The 17,485-nt window shown below is 43.7% G+C and overlaps 1 protein-coding gene across 1 annotated transcript in view; it reads right to left on the bottom strand.

The window, feature by feature from the left end:
• The window catches only part of FKBP6 (FKBP prolyl isomerase family member 6 (inactive)), a 44,674-nt gene extending 28,514 nt beyond the window's left edge, over positions 1-16,160 (bottom strand). The window contains exons 1-5 of the mRNA XM_077299451.1: positions 15,895-16,160; positions 13,398-13,515; positions 6,181-6,270; positions 4,771-4,973; positions 4,561-4,680 (exon numbers count right to left, since the gene is read on the bottom strand). Coding sequence (XP_077155566.1) covers positions 4,561-4,680; positions 4,771-4,973; positions 6,181-6,270; positions 13,398-13,515; positions 15,895-16,149 — 786 coding nt within the window. The 5' untranslated portion in view covers positions 16,150-16,160. The remainder of the gene's footprint in view (positions 1-4,560; positions 4,681-4,770; positions 4,974-6,180; positions 6,271-13,397; positions 13,516-15,894) is intronic.
• Between the last annotated feature and the right edge of the window lie 1,325 nt (positions 16,161-17,485).

Here is a 17,485-nt window from a genome sequence, read left to right as displayed (position 1 = left end):
TTTGCCTCTGATGTCCATGCTGCTGATTTGGTCCGTGCCTTTCATCTGGCTCGTCCTGATCGGCCTGGGGGCTCTGGTGAGGGTTCGGTGCCCCCTCCTCAAGGGGGGGGCGTACTGTTGTGAATTCTGTTCTTGGGTTCCCTCCGATGGTTGTTGGTGGTATTGCAGCTGTCCCTGGCTTGCAATCATGGTCAGGTGTTCCTGCTGATTGCAGGCCTGACTGGGGTATTTAGGGCTGCTGGATTCATTAGTCAGTGCCAGTTGTCCATTGTTCTTGGAGGGATTGCTTCTCTCTCTGGTTCCTCATGCTCTGCTGCCAATTTATCTAAGATAAGTGTCTGGTTTTTTGTCTCTGTGCACACATGCAGTGTGCTTGTAATTCAGTGCAATTCATTTGTGTTTTTGTCCAGCTTAGACTTTGTCTGGATTTTTCAGTCATGCTGGATTTTCAGGAGTTGCAGATATACTTGCTATGTCTTTAGTTAGATGTAGTATATTTGTATTTTCTGTTGTGGATATTTTTAGGATTTTAATACTGACCGCTTAGAATTCTGTCCTATCCTTTTCTATTTAGCTAGAAGTGACTCTTTGGCTAAATTCTGTTTTTCTGTCTGCGTGTGTCTTTCCTCTTATACTCACAGTCAATATTTGTGGGGGGCTGTCTATCCTTTGGGACTGCTCTGAGGCAAGATAGAATTCCCATTTCCGCCTATAGGGGTATTTAGTCCTCCGGCTGTGTCGAGGTGTCTAGGACGGGTCAGGCACACCCCACGGCTACTTCTAGTTGCGGTGTCAGTTTAGGGTTCGCGGTCAGTACAGATACCACTTACTCCTGAGAACGTCTCTCATGCGGCTCCTAGGTCACCGGATCATAACAGGGGGGCAACAGGGAGGAACCGAATGGAGCACACCACCTATCCTTTGAGAGAACCAAGAGCCTAACGGGATTCAAGGCCCGACTCTAAAAATGCTAGTAGGGATGTAAGAGAAAAGGACATGGTAGCGGTATTATTGGACTCAACAATGGAAAAAAGCCTTCCTGGTACGATGGTAGATACAATTAGATGATGGCTTTCGTACCTTAATCATGATGTGGATGACGTGCTTCGAAAAACCTGAGGCTTTTAACACTGCAGCCTCAATAACCACAGAATTAAATTGAGAGCCCGTGAATGCTGGTGGAAGAGGGGACCCTGGGATTGCAGGTCTAGACGATCTGAGAGTTACAAAAGGGTATCTTCTGGGGAAGTCCGGAGCTATGAAAATGAAGGGGATGCTTTACGCTTTGATCTTCTTGATCAACCTTGGTAACAGAGGCAAAGGGGTGGGGGACAGATAAGATAAAACAAATTGGTTCCAGAATATTGCCAGTGGATCGCGAGACTTGGATACGAACAGTCTGTCTGGAAGCCGTCAGATCCATGTCTTCTGAAGTGCCCCACCATAGACAGATCTGGTCATAGACAGCTGCGTGCAGACACCACTTTCCCACAGTTAGACCTTCACGGCTTAGGAAATCAGTTGCCTGAATGTCCTCTCTGGGTATGGGTACTGTCAATAGATCTGGCACCTATCGCTCTGCCCATGCAAGGATCCGAAAGACCTTCACCATGGCTCAGTTCTGCTCTGATGCTTGATGCATGCCACAGAAGTGGCATTGTCGGGCTGGATCGGAACAGGAAGGCCTGACAGGCGGTCCCGATAAAAGGAGGGACAGACAAATGGCCATGAGCTCTAGAATATTGATGGGAAGTGAGGTCTCCAAATTCTTCCAGGAACCTTTATTGTTGACCTGGAGTCAGGGAGCATATGTTATGGTGGAGGGCAGACATCATGTCAAGACTCTTGCTCGGACAGTGGCAGACAGCATTCCTAGGAAGACTAGACATTGAACAGGGATCAAGAATACTTTGAGTCATTGACAATCCTGGGTGTATCCTGGCTGAACTGCAGACTCTTTAGGCTTGCCGAGTAGGATGGGGACTTGATAAGGATGTTATCCAGGTAGGGGAGGACTATAATCCCCCTGGCACGCAGGATGGTCATTACTGCAGCCATGATCTTTAAGAAAATCTTGGAATCCGTGGCCAGGTCGACAAGGAAAGGCTCTGAAAAACTGAAAGTGAGACTGCTGAACTGAGAAGCGGGAAGATGGGTTTGTGTAAATCAGTCCACACTAGTGCACGTTGTGATTTTTTATCTCACACGGACTTGAGTTTTGTGAGGAAAAGTCATCCAAGGAACAAGAATAAGTTTCTTGATCATGCGCTTTAATTGCATTACTTCACACAAAGAAAATAAACTATAATCCATGTATTGTATGCAAAAATCTTGACAAAGACTTTTCAGTCGAAACGCGTTGATCAGTCCTACTATGCGTTTCATACCCGACAATAAGTGCCTATTCCATGTTTTATTTAAAATGGATTAAAAGTAAATTTTTAGTTGCCACAGATATCGCTGGATTCTTCCCTCCTGCTTCATCGTATGTTTGCTCAATTGGAACAGTGCTGGATATCAGCTGGCAGCAAGCAATCTACTCAGTCGTGAGCTGACTACACCCTTGTTTCTTATTATTGTATGCAAATGGTCTTTAACAGAGTACATTAAACAATAGATAATTAAAAGTTGTCCAGGCTTGGGAAAAAAAAAAAAGTCTGCAGCCACTATGATGAATCTTGAAAGCATATGGAGTGCATGCTGTCACGATTCTCGGATATTTCCTGCTATTCAATGATCACATTCAGACTAGACTTATTCTGATTCTCAATAGAAATGAATTGGGAGAAGCCAGATAAGACTAGTCGTCTTGTGACAACAAAGCATACACGATGTCATGTGACCAACCGCTCACAACTGGTATACTGGTGACAGCAATGAATGATACATGTGGCAAATTTGAGAAAAATCCTAAAACAGATAGGGCACACTAACAGACCTGAAAATCTACAGCATTTTTATACTGCATGTGCATTGAGTTTTGTTAATCCCTATTCATATGCATTATACTGTGCATTGATGGCAGCTTCTCAGCTCAGGAAATCAGCAATTAATACGCCGTTAATCAGCTGCATGGGCACATGGCCCAAACAGATATCAATAAAGGTGACCGGAGTCATCTACATGTTTGGTGAAGAAGTTTAAGAAAATTAATTTGCAAGTTGTGCTCTTCATCTCACACACCTACATCTCGCCAAAAAGTCAGCCGGCTGCAGATCTTTCCACACTGCTCTGCTCATACTAAGACAGCCAAACACAAATTCACTCCACTTGCCTCCCCTTTGTTGTGATTCAGACAAGAATTATAGTGACATGGAGGATGCTAAATAGTAAAGGGCAATTCACCAGAATCCTGGAGTTAAACTATTTTAAATGTTGTGACTTTTAGCATGTCTATGCCAGTCCTGCCAAATTATTGAAAAGTGGGCAGAATTTTACTAGGAGGGGGCATGGATGAGCGCAGACAACGAATTCACAATAATTAAAATGAGCTGTCCACTATCCAGCCCCTTTTCAATCACTATAATCCCCCCATATAAAATATCAACAGCTATTCTCACCTCCGGTGCCATTTCAGTGATATGTGCTCGGCCTCCCGGGGCTCACGTGACGTTATGTCACGACAGCCCTGCAGCCAATCAGTGGCGACTTCACTCTCACCTTCTTCAGGCAAAACTGGAATCCGAAGGAAGTCAGAGAGCAGCCGCAGCTCTCAGTTCTTTTCTTCGCTTTGTCCCAAGGAAATGAGTGAAGCAGCGGGTGAACGGTATGTCACTGCGAACCCTGCTGCCAATCAGCAGGCGCTTCACTCACTTCCTTGTGACGAAACGGAGAAAAGAACCGAGAGCTGCAGCTGCTCTCCGACTTCCTCCATAGATCAGATTTGTCTGAAGGAAGCACTAATTGGCTGCAGGAATGTCCGAGTAGTGGACAACCCCTTTAATGACACTAAATTATGATAGAACAGTGAACATCTCCTGCGGTGCCGCATGGCAGCTGAAACGTGTGCTGACTTCAGTGAGATGCACACAACCCTAAGGCTATGTGCACACGTAGGAAAAGAGGTGCAGAATTTTCTGCACAAAATCAGCATCTCCTGGCAGAATCCGCAGTCGCGGATTTGCCGTGGTTTTTATGTGGATTTTGTGTGGTTTTTATGCGGAATTGATGCGGATTTTGTGCGAACTTTCTGCGGATTTTGCAACTGCGGCTTTTTAACACGGAGGGGTGCAGAAACGCTGCAGATCCGCACAAAAGAAGTGACATGCACTTCTTTGAAATCCGCAGCAATTCCGCACTGATTTTTCTGCACAGCTATTTTTTTATCCCATTGACTAACATTGTACTGTACATCACAGTGCGGATCTGCAGCGTTTCTGGGCGGAAAAGTCCGCTGCGGATCCGCAGCAAATCCACATTGTGTGCACATAGCTTTAATGAATTTGTAACATCTTACTTCAGGACTCTGTTCGCGGACACAGGTGTACAAAACGCCTGTCTTGGTGCACAGAAGACCATGTATCCTTGTAGCCATCCTACTGAAAGTACAGTTCGGCTTACCCGCTTATACCGATCTTTCGCATCATAAAACCTGTTCCGTTTGAAGAGGTAGTTTCCAAACTGCCTTTCGGTAGTAGCAATTTTAAGGACCTTTTCAAGGGGAAAAGTCAACCGTTGGTGCTGAAAAAGAAAAAAAAGATGAGATTCTTCCCCTCTTACACAACCATTAATGAAATTAAATAGAATGTTGTGATTCCTTATAAAGCTAACCAAAGGTAAGTCATAAAATGCATCAGATTCTGCTGTCTCCATAAAGTCCAGCATCTCAATCTCAAAGAGGACAGTAGCAGCGGGAGGTATGAGGGGAGGAAATCCCAATGTCCCATATGCATAGTCAGGGGAATAAAGGAAGCGAGACAGTTCTCCACGCTGCATGGTCAGCACACTGACCTCCATACCTAATAGGGTGACATCTGCAAGAAAAAAATAATAATAATGAGCAATATTACAGACGTCAATTATAAATTACAGTTCGCAGAAATGTGTGCCATCTGACATGCATAACACTGTCCAGTGGGGATCCTCTTGTCACTGCGCATGTGCGGGATTTTAGAGCAGATTCCCGTGACGTCGGCACACCCCGGAACATCAATAAGAGTGCGAGGACATCGACAATATGACGATCCCGTGACTGAGAGAAAATGAAGTGACTAATACTAATAAACCAAGTGCATGCTTAAAGGCGCAGTGTTCCAGTGACTACCTCCGTGTGCAGCCGAGTGAGCCGATATACCATATATCAAAAAGAAATTTGACAGTTTGTAATAGATGCATTGGGTCAATAAAAAAAAAAAAAAAAAAACATTGGTTGCATTGGAAGAAATATTTTTTAGTGGGATAAAAGACAAGTGGACACTTATATTGGAAAGTCTACAGAATACAATCAAATAATATTCACTCATTTCTTACGTACTAGCTTCATTTAGCCATTGTAATTATCAGAACAGTCACATCCAGAAGCTGCAGACACAATTTGCTGTGTGCAGCTCATAGATGGGTGCAAGACCTGCCTGCTATTTCATGCGCTATGTAAAACAGACCACAGTACTGCATGCTGCAATTTTTTCCACAAGAGCTGAATCTCTCATGCAAACCTGCAAGTACATTAAAAAGAATCTGACAGCAGGTTTTGTTATGTAACATGAAAGCAGCATGATATAGGGGCAGAAAGCCTGATTCCAGTGATGTGTCACTTACTGGGCTGCTTGGTGTTTACTCTGCAGTGCTCAGAATGCAGAGTTGTATATAGCCCCGCCCATATGCCTGATTGGCAGATTCTGTGTACATTCTGCATTGTCAGCTGCCAATCAATAGTGGGGGCGTGGCTACACAGATTAACCTGACTCACCTGCACCTGACACCTAGTCAGGGAGTGATACTCTCCTGCATTGCATCCACAGCAAGCTGCTGAGCATGTGACACATCCCCGGAATGAGAATCTCTGTTCTTGCCTCTCAGATTAAATAGCAAAAACCTGCTGATAGTTGGTCAGTGCGCTGTTAACCCGAAAATTCAGCCGAATTAAAGAGGCCCAAGTCCCGTAATACAGGCGACATCAGGTGTCACTACACAGCAGGATGTTCTACAGATACTTGTGACTACATGACATTCTGGTCTCACCTTCACCAAGCTTCATCAGCCGAGGGTTACGTCGAAAACAATTGGTCTCAAAGGGTCTGTCCACATGTTCCAAATATCCAGAAAATTTCACTGCAGAGATAAGAGGGCCGAGCTGTGAAAATGGCTTTGCTTTAGAACATGTTACATAACACAGAAATAGCACCAAAGACATGTACATTTGGTTATTGGAGAACACTGTACTTAGGGGGGAGGCTTGGCTATGGACATTACCAACAGTGCTCAGCATAAATAAGTGCACAAATTACTGTCAATATGTCTTGTGTTTATTTGGGAAGATATCAGAATTTTAATGACTTTTTTTTTTTAATTCCCAATTTTCAAAATTTCTTTCTTTATATCCGTAAACCAGTTAGTCATGCTGTACTAAATCGTTAATAAATAAAATTTCCCGCATGTCTACTTCACATCTGCATCGTTCTTCAAACATCTTTTTATTTTGTTAAAAAGGTTTAAAGTTGAGCAGAAATGTCTGACAGATGCTACACAGAATTTGATAACATTAGGTCGTTATAGTGAAAATTTTAATGAAAATGTTGCTTTTGCAACAAATTTTTTACTTTTGCAAAAGGTGACCTGAAAAACCGGACCCTACAATTTGTTACCCACGTTCTTCTGAGCGCAGTGATATCAGACACCTAGTCAAAAAGTGCTGTTTGGACATACGGCAGGGCTCAGAAGGGAAGAAGCAATATTTGGTACGTAAATTTAGCTGGAAATAGATTGCAGACACCATGTCTCATTTGCAGAGCCCCTGGAGGTACCAAAAACAGCAGAAACCCCCACAACTGCCAACATTTTAGAAACTAGACCCCACAAGGAATTCGGATAGTGGTGTCCTGAACATTTTAAATTTACAGGCGATTCGCAAAAACGTTATAAAATTGTGATGTGAAAACAAAAAATTACATTTTTTCCACTAAAATACTATTTTAGCGCCAAATTTATAACTTACATGAAGGGTAAAAGGAGAAAATGGACTCCATAGTTTGTTATGCAATTTTTACCGGAAGTGGCAATACGCCATATGTGGTTGTACACTACAGAGCATACAACCGGGATCAGATGGGAAGTAGCGCTACTTGGCTGTAAGAACTCAGATTCAGGTTGAATAGATTGCAGGCGCCAGATCAGCAGAAACCCCCCAGGTGAGTGACCCCATATTGGAAGCTTCACTGCTTAAGGAATTCATCTGGGGTACAGTGAGTATTTTGAACCCACAGGAGCCTCACAGAATTTTATATCATTGGGACGTGGAAATATGACATTTTGGTTGTAAAAATTAACATGTTATTTGCCGCAAATTGGTCAGTTACTCAAGGTTTAACGGGAACCTGTCAGCAGGATTGTGCTGAGTAAGGCTACGTTCACATTTGCGTTGTGCGCCGCAGCGTCGGCGCCGCAGCGCACAACGCAAACAAAAACGCAGCAAAACGCATGCACAACGCTGCGTTTTGCGCCGCATGCGTCGTTTTTTTCATTGAATTTGGACGCAGCAAAAATGCAACTTGCTGCGTCCTCTGCGCCCCGACGCGGGCGCCGCAGCGACGCATGCGGCGCAAAACGCAAGTGCGCCGCATGTCCATGCGCCCCCATGTTAAATATAGGGGCGCATGACGCATGCGGCGCCGCTGCGGCGCCCGACGCTGCGGCGCTGGCCGCAAATGTGAACGTAGCTTAACCTGCACGCAGTGTCAGGTCGGCGCCGTTATACTGAATAAAATGATACCTGGGTGATGAAATAAGTCTTGTGGTTGTTGTTTAATCTTTATCGCCATCGGCGCCTGCCTGCTGCAGGTGGTTGTTTTTTCCAATAGACATAATATTCTTTATCAACACCAATAAGTGAACTCAATAATAGATAAAAACAAAAAGCAATATCTATCACTATCAACAAAACTGACGCTTTTTAAAATTGGTTAAAAAAAATGTACATTTTATTTTTACCTCAATAAAAAACATTAAAACACATGAAGTATTATAAAAAGAAAAACAAATACAAGAAAGGAAAGGCAGGTATGGCTTCGTCCAGGGGCTTTCCATAGCGAAACGCGCGTCGGGTGTGGTGGGTCCCTGGCTCTTGGCTTATATAAGGCAACTATTTCTTGGTTTGCATTTAGGGTTTTTTCGTTACTGTATATGTCAGCCCTGCTCGTGGTAGTGCTCTGGCACCTTTATTACTATTTATTTGTTCTGCATGCATTATTTTTATGTGCGCAATATATATTTATATCACTTAGATTATGCACTTTATATTTATGTGGTGCTTGGTCTCTATTGCATGCAGTTTTGAGCTGACGGATTGTATTTATATAATTCGTGTTCCTATATTTATTTAGACTGATTATATATGTATTTATTATAAATTTCTTTTAGACACCTATTATAGCCCTCTATGCACCTGATATATATTATGCCACTTTGAAGCCATACCTGCCTTTCCTTTCTTGTATTTGTTTTTCTTTTCCCCATTTATAATACTTCATGTGTTTTAATGTTTTTTATTGTGGTAAAAATAAAATTTACATTTTTTAACCAATTTTAAAAAGAGTCAGTTTTGGTGATAATAATATTCGTTATGTAAACTAGGGGGCAGGTCACTGAAGGATCAGAGACCTGTCAGCAGTCTTCGTTATGAATACCTAAGCAGAGCACCACATACAGTACAGACCAAAAGTTTGGACACACCTTCTCATTTAAAGATTTTTCTGTATTTTCATGTCTATGAAAATTGTACATTCACACTGAAGGCATCAAAACTATGAATTAACACATGTGGAATTATATACTTAACAAAATAGTGTGAAACAACTGAAACTACGTGTGTCTTATATTCTAGGTTCTTCAAAGTAGCCACCTTTTGCTTTGATGACTGCTTTGCACACTCTTGGCATTCTCTTGATGAGCTTCAAGAGGTAGTCACCGGGAAAGGTTTTCACTTCACAGGTGTGTCCTGTCAGGTTTAATAAGGGGGATTTCTTGCCTTATAAATGGGGTTGGGACCACCAGTTGTGTTGTGCAGAAGTCTGGTGGATACACAGCTGATAGTCCTACTGAATAGACTGTTAGAATTTGTATTATGGCAAGAAAAAAGCAGCTAAGTGAAGAAAAACGAGTGGCCATCATTACTTTAAGAAATGAAGGTCAGTCAGTCCGAAAAATTGGGAAAAATTTGAAAGTGTCCCCAAGCGCAGTGGCAAAAACCATCAAGCGCTACAAAGAAACTGGCTCTCATGAGGACCGCCCCAGGAAAGGAAGACCAAGAGTCACCTCTGCTTCTGAGGATTAGTTTATCCGAGTCACCAGCCTCAGAAATCGCAGGTTAACAGCAGCTCAGATTACCGACCAGGTCAATGCCACACAGAGTTCTAGCAGCAGACACATCTCTACAACAACTGTTAAGAGGAGACTTTGTGAAGCAGGCCTTCATGGTAAAATAGCTGCTAGGAAACCACTGCTAAGGACAGGCAACAAGCAGAAGAGACTTGTTTCGGCTAAAGAACACAAGGAATGGACATTAGACCAGTGGAAATATGTGCTTTGGTCTGATGAGTCAAAATTTGAGATCTTTGGTTCCAACCACCGTCTTTGTGCGACGCAGAAAAGATGATGAACTCTACATGCCTGGTTCCCACCATGAAGCATGGAGGAGAAGGTGTGATGGTGTGGGGGTGCTTTGCTGGTGACACTGTTGGGAATTTATTCAAAATTGAAGGCATACTGAACCAGCATGGCTACCACAGCATTTTACAACGGCATGCTAATCCATCCGGTTTGCGTTTAGTTGGACCGTCATTTATTTTTCAGCAGGACAATGACCCCAAACATATCTCCAGGCTGTATAAGGGCTATTTGACCAAGAGGAAGAGCGATGGGGTGCTACGCCAGATGACCTGGCCTCCACAATCACCAGACCTGAACCTAATCGAGATGGTTGGGGTGAGCTGGACCGCAGAGTGAAGGCAAAAGGGCCAACAAGTGCTAAGCATTTCTGAGAACTCCTTCAAGATTGTCAGAAGACCATTCCCGGTGACTACCTCTTGAAGCTAATCAAGAGAATGCCAAGAGTGTGCAAAGCAGTCATCAAAGCAAAATGTGGCTACTTTGAAGAACCTAGAATATAAGACATAATTTCAGTTGTTTCAGACTTTTGTGTTAAGTATATAATTCCACATGTGTTAGTTCATAGTTTTGATGCCTTCAGTGTGAATGTACAATTTTCAAAGTCATGAAAATACAGAAAAATCTTTAAATGAGAAGGTGTGTCCAAACTTTTGGTCTGTACTGTACACCAACCCCGCCTCAGCCCGCTCCGGGGCATGAGCAGATCATTAACTGAGAATAAAGATTACACAACAACCACAAGACGGATTTCATCACCCAGGTATCAGTGTAATCAGTATAACGGCACCGACCTGACACTGTGTGTAGGTTACTCAGCACAATCCTGCTGACAGGTTCCCTTTAATAGGTGAAACAGGACCCCACAATTTTTTTGCGCAATTTCTCTTGAACGGGACAATGCCCTATATGTCATTAGAAACGACTGTTTGGACACACAACAGGGCTGATGAGGAAGAATCGCGATTTGGAGCCCTAGAATAGTTTGCAGGTGACATATGCAGAACCTCTAAGGTGCCAGAACAGCAGAAAACCCCCAAAAGTGACCCCATTGTAGACATTGCCTCTCTCAAGGAATTCATCTACGGCTGCAGTGACTATTTCGTAACATCTACATCGTGCTTTTTCCTGGAGAATTGCAAATATGCCAGTTTTGTGCCCACACATTGTGCCTCCATAAAGTGTAGAGCCCCCATATATTGTAATGCTCCAATACATTGTGCCCAGTTTGTACTTCTGGACACACGCACCCCGTAAATTAAGTGCACTCTCCCGCTACAATGCCAAACATGTGGACACATACTAGGGTTTAGGCACAGAAGGAGGGGCATTTAGATTTGGGAGAGCAGATTTCATTGGATTTTATTTAAGGGTTTTTAGCGGAATCGTTCTTTCATGGTCTTTGATCTACACGTAACAAGGGAACCCCCCTATATTTCCAGTGACAGATGATGGACCTGAGTGGGGGCTGGTTTTGTGTGGGATAAATTAGGGTTTTAGTTGGTAACATTTTAGAGTTCATAACATTTTTTAATTGATTCCAAAATAACGCTGGGATCACATACTTGTGTTCTACTCTTAGCACTTAGATAGGAGATTCCATGTAGCCCTCACAAAAATACGATTCAGACAAAACCCCCAACTGAACCACTCACCATAATGAGGCAGATGGCAACATTTTGGAGTCTGTTTGGCAGTATCTTTTTAGACGTGCACAGAACTGTGGTTAATCACACTTGCGTGCTAAAAAGATGCCTATATGAATTTCTATGCAGCTGAACACTCCGGTCCCGAGTGCCGGCGGCAGTGCCGGGTATTGAGGTGTGAGTTTCTCGCATTGCACTCGCAAGTGTGACCCCGGCCTACATCTGTGAATTCACAGTAAAAGTGATTCAGTGGCCAAGTATATCTCCTGATCAGAACCCAATCAAACACCTATGGGAAATTCTGAAGAAACAAGCTGAGCATCACTATGAAAGTTAAATTATTATATAATAATAATAATCTTTATTTTTATATAGCGCTAACATATTCCACAGCGCTTTACACACATTATCATCACTGTCCCCAATGGGGCTCACAATCTAAAAATATATATTATATTGTTATCCTTACTTCCATGCTAGGAATTAAACAAATGCACGATGAAACCCAGTTTTGTCAAAATGTTTGAAATTGTTCATGTGTTCCAAGAGATATTGAATAAAATCTTATTTTTCAAAGGGGATGTACTTATTTATGCTGAGCACTGTATTTGTTAGGAGGGTTCCTTGACGATAAGCTGACAACTAAGGGTCTCTTTAGTAGAATCCCAAGTAATCTAGTGTTATCTGTGGGAAATCTGTAGTGACTGTTCAATTTTCCTTAACTGTCAACAAAGTGAAAATTACGCCAAAAAATGGCTGGACTTTATAGTTCAGCCTGAAAAGAAGGGTGCAGTAGTCCAGCAGAGTTAGGACCTCCACCCCAATGATTGGGCAAATCATTTATAAGTCACTTTCCCCATTTGAAAACTGGGGAGGGCAGCACCTCATTTTCCCAGCGACTCCCTGCACGGCATTGACCTCCTCTACCTTTCTGGAAGCCGCACAGGTAACAACTCTGCTGCGTCACAATAACCCCCTCCGTATACCCCCCACTCACTATTTATTTAGAATAAAACCTCTTTAATCTAGTGAAATCCATGCCCTATACATGTACCTAACTGTTTAGGAGTGCTGTATCCAAAATGTAGTCAGGCTCCCAAATTATTTTCAGGTCAGAAGCCAAAGAGGGCAAGATATTACTACCTTTAGTCTTCGCTCACACTGCCGTATAACATGGAAGATGCTCTCTAATGTTTTATCGGATAGCACTCGGATCAATGTTATACTGTGGGGCAGGGCAGATCTGTGATTTTTGTCCCATACCGATTCGGCATGAGAAAATAATCACAGCATGATGCGAGTGAATTTGATGATCGGATCGCACTCACTCACTCAAATCTATGGGTGCGAGTGAAGCATTGGACTGCACTCGGATGTCATCCAAGTGCAGTCTGATGTACTTGCACAGAGTCAATAAAGAAATTAAAGTTCTCCGTCTTCTCCGCACCTGTGCGATTCTTTCATTTGAGAGAATCAGATCACACTCAGCTCAAACTCTGACAAGAGTTGGATCTGAGTGTTACTAACTTAATTGGACAGATTCTCTCTTCCCTTAGCTGGGTTTACATCACATTTTCGCCAGAAGTCAGTAGTTCCGTCCAGACTTCCATTTGAAGCCCTGAAAAAACAATTTCCTTGGTAACTAGTGACTTTAATAAAAGGAGACGGAGTCACTTTGTGCTCTGTCTGACCTCACTTTCGCACTGTCCATGTTTTTCAGGTGGGCACAAAAACATAGTTGACTGCATGCGGGCACTGCTGAAAATGGAGAAGGACCTGTCTGATTCATTAAGGTTAAAAGCCCCGCCGACGTGTCCTCCTGACTGTTTTTCAATGTTTCTGACAGAAACCCCAACGAAGCCAGTGGTGTGCGGCTAATATGTGATGTGACCCCGACCTGAGTCTGTCGTCAGTAGATGCTGCCTCACTTACTAATCACTGTAGCATCAGGAGGAACCTTCTCTCCACTTCCGGCTCGGATCAACTCTTTTAAAACTCCTCTGTCTCCCGATATGTCCAGCATGTTCTGTGCCAGCTTCTCAAATACAGACTAGGGAGAAGATATAGGACAAAGTAGGTGAATATGGGGGGGATTACTTTATAAGGCCACGTTCACACGTTCAGTATTTTACCTCAGTATTTTACCTCAGTATCTCTAAGTCAAAACCAGGCGTGGGTGATAAATACAGAAGTGGTGACGGGTTTCTGTGGTAAAATACTGACCAAATACTGATAGTGTGAACGTAGCCTAAGTCAAAGTAAAAGCAGAGTATTCAAAGTTTTCTGAAATAGACCGACTCAGCTGCCCAGACATAGGGCAGAGTAAAAATGTATACGGTATTTCCCATAAAATGTCAGCTCTGGAATTGTGTAGTTCCTCTGATTTTCCTCCTGGAAATGTATGAATAAATAACAAGGTATTTCCATTCTGCAATGAAGTGTTGCAAGACACTATTACTGTCCCTTATACGTGGACAAGCTAAATGGCAATTTTTTTAATACATTTATAAGGAGAATAAAATAAAGGGACACTACAATTATAAGAAAAGGTAATTCAGAGTTACAAGCATTTACTACAGCGGACGTGTCAGGAGAGACAAGCGGCTCCAGGCCTCAGGGCGTCCCCATAGGGCTCAGTCACAGTGGATTAATGAAAATACAGATCACAGAGTGAAGAGGGTATTCATCAAATTACTTTTTTATTAATTGATAGAGTCATGTTTTTGAACCATCGGCCGCTATCAGAAATAATTTGATGAACAAATATGTCCCATGTTGGTCTCCGTAGACCACTCAGTGTGCTCCTAATGTCCCTTCCAGGACTATGGTAGGAGAATTGCCAGAAACCTCTTTTTTACTAACAAAGGTTTGATGCTTTATTTTCCTACTCAAAACCAAGTGCGAATAAATTTTTGAATGAAATTTCTTCAGTTTTGGGGTCCGTGCTGTTTCAGTTTGCGTTAACTATTTGTTAGTTGTTTTTTTTTTTAGTGCTGCAGAAATGTTTTTTTTTAATTTTCCATCCATGAAGATGTATGATGGCTTGGTTTTTTTTGCCCGCTGACCCGACATTTTAATTAAAGGGGTTGTCCGGTCTAAAATGAAAAGTCTGCAGTCACTCTGTGTGGACAAGCTCGTCTGAATCCCCATGTTTCCCAGAGTTTATTACACTAAGGCCATGTTCACACGTTGCATTTTGTTCCTGCAGGAAAAACCTGCTCTCTTGGCAGTAAGGAGGCTGCTTACAAAAAGTTGTTATCGTCTCTCGAGCACGGTGATAAAGTTTAGTGCCCCTAAAACATCATGATGCAACTTCCTTAGGTTTTTGCAGCAAAACCTGATACCTGCGTTTTTTGCTGCGTTTTTGCACTTACTCAATACTTTCTATGGGTGAAAAAAATGCTGCAAATACACTGAAAGAAGTGAAAATGCAGCAGTTTTTCACAGCTTTTGCTGGTACTGTAAAACGCAGCTGAAAATTTGCATAAAAAAAAAAAGCAGCAAAAAAACAACGTGTGAACTACCCACCTCCGGTACCGGCGCGGTTCTGGCGCGGTTCTGGCACTGGCTCTCCCGGATTTCAGGTGACTTATATCACATGATCCAAGCGTCCAATCAGCGCTGACTTCACGCTAATCAAGACATTAAATGTACGGTAAGTGATGGAGCCGCCGCAGCGCTCACTTCCTGCACATGGCAGCTATGTCTGTAGGAGCGGAGAGTGACGCACCGCTGGTTGGATCATGTGACATAACATGAAAATCGGGAGTGCCAACGCCAAAACCACTGGAACCGCGCCGGCACCGAGTGTAATCATTACTATTTTACTGGGGAAAACATAAGGATTCAGAAAGGGCTGTCAGAGTAGTGGACAACCCCTTTAATTAAAGGTATATTCTCATGGAGTGGACCTTTACAGACACAGAAATTAGTAAATGGGTATTATTATTTTATTTCTATATTTTTTCCCTGTATGTGTTCTCAGGTGAGCGCCTCTAAGTGTACAGATGCCAACATATGGATCCCGCGGCAGCGCTCGCCGTGCTGTAGGTCTATAATGTCAGGGTCCCGATACAGGGGGCACAGCGGCCTCTGTGCGCTCACATTACGATTCTATCTACCGGATTTGTGGGGGGGAAGTACAAAGATGGCGTCATTACTTAGAGGGGTCACAGGTTACTTATCAATAGGGAACTAAGGAGACTTTCCAAAGGGGGCACTATTACTGGGGTCACAGGCCATTACCACCAGGCCTGCCATGCTGCACTCCATGTATATGTACAGGTGACCTTTCCCATAGCAACCACATTACAGTCACCAAAACCAGTTGCTATGAGCAACGCCCTACATGATACAAGATCCGCAGCGCCCCCTGTGGGACACCTGAAGCCCCAGCAGATGCCCCGCCGCCCCCGCGCTCTGCTCTCACCAATCTAGGACCGGCTCTGCCCCGCGGGCCGCCAGGGTTACTCCGGGAATCCTCGCGGTCACTGCCTCCGACCTCCATTACGGCTCTTCCCGCCACCACGTGACTTCGCCAATCCCCAGAGCCGGCGTCCACTATTGTGCAGACTGCAGGGGGCGCCATCTCAGCCGGCACCAGAGAGTGGGGGAGGGGCGCAGTGCTCCGGCCACAGAACCTGCGGCCACAGATCTGCTGCTCCTCCTGGAAGAGGAGGTCCATAGGTGAGAGAGTAATCTGTATGTGTCATGTATAGAGTGTAATATATTGTATAGACAGAGGTGGTAGTAACGCATGGGCTGTCATATACATAATATCACACTGACAGTAATGTACATAACATACATAAATATAATATACTAGATGGTGGCCCGATTCTAACGCATCGGGTATTCTAGAATATGTATGTAGTATATAGCACAGCCCACGTACTATACTGCACAGCCACATAGTATATAACACAGCCAACGCAGTATATAACACAGCCCATGCAGTATATAACACAGCCCACGCAGTATATAACACAGCCCACGTAGTATATAGCACAGCCCATGTAGTTTATAGCAATGTAGGCACCATATCCCTGTTAAAAATACAATTAAAATAAAAAATAGTTATATACTCACCTTCCCGCGGCCCCCGGATCCAGCCCAAGACTTTACCGATGCTCGTCGCGACGCTTCGTTCCCAGTAATGCCTTGCGGCAAGAACACGTGATGATGTAGCGGTCTCGCGAGACCGCTACGTCATCCCAGGTCATTGCCGCAATGCATTCTTGGGACCGGAGCGTCGCGAGGAGCTGGAAAGGCTGCCGCGGACGGCGAGAATATAATGTTTGTGGTGTAACGCAGTCCTAAAACGCTATGTGGGCGCTGACTGGAGGGGAGTATGGAGGGGGCACTGACTGGACGGAAGTAGGGAGGGGCCAATTCACGGCCGGACTGTGCCTGTCGCTGATTGGTCGCGGCCAGCTGGCCGAGACCAATCAGCGACCCGGTATTTCCATTACAGACAAACAGACGGACGTACCCCTTAGAGAATTATATATATATATAGACTAGATGGTAGCCCGCTTCTAACGCATCGGGTATTCTAGAATATGTATGTAGTTTATTTATGAAGATTTTAGAATAATACATTGAATACACAGGATTCGGCCAGCCCCGACCAATTAGCCCAAACAGCCCACATAGCATATAACACAGCCACGTAGTTTATAACAGCCCACGTAGCATATAACACAGCTCATGTAGTATATAACAGCCCAAGCACACAGTATATAACACAGCCCACGTAGTGTATAACACAGCCAACGTAGTGTATAACACAGCCCATGTAGTGTATAACACCGCCCACGTAGTGTATAACACAGCCCACGCGGCCGCGACCAATTAGCGAAGCGTGGTTCAAATCCCGCTCCAATTCGCAGCCAGACTGCGCCTGTCGCTGATTGTTCACGGCCGGCCATGTAGTATATAACAGGCCACATAGTATATTGCACAGCCACGTAGTATATTGCACAGCCACATAGTATATAGCACAGCCACGTAGTATATAG

This window comes from Ranitomeya variabilis, chromosome 3 (assembly GCF_051348905.1).
Source record: "Ranitomeya variabilis isolate aRanVar5 chromosome 3, aRanVar5.hap1, whole genome shotgun sequence".
NCBI lineage: Eukaryota > Metazoa > Chordata > Amphibia > Anura > Dendrobatidae > Ranitomeya > Ranitomeya variabilis.
This window is presented reverse-complemented; position numbering and strand designations above follow the sequence as displayed.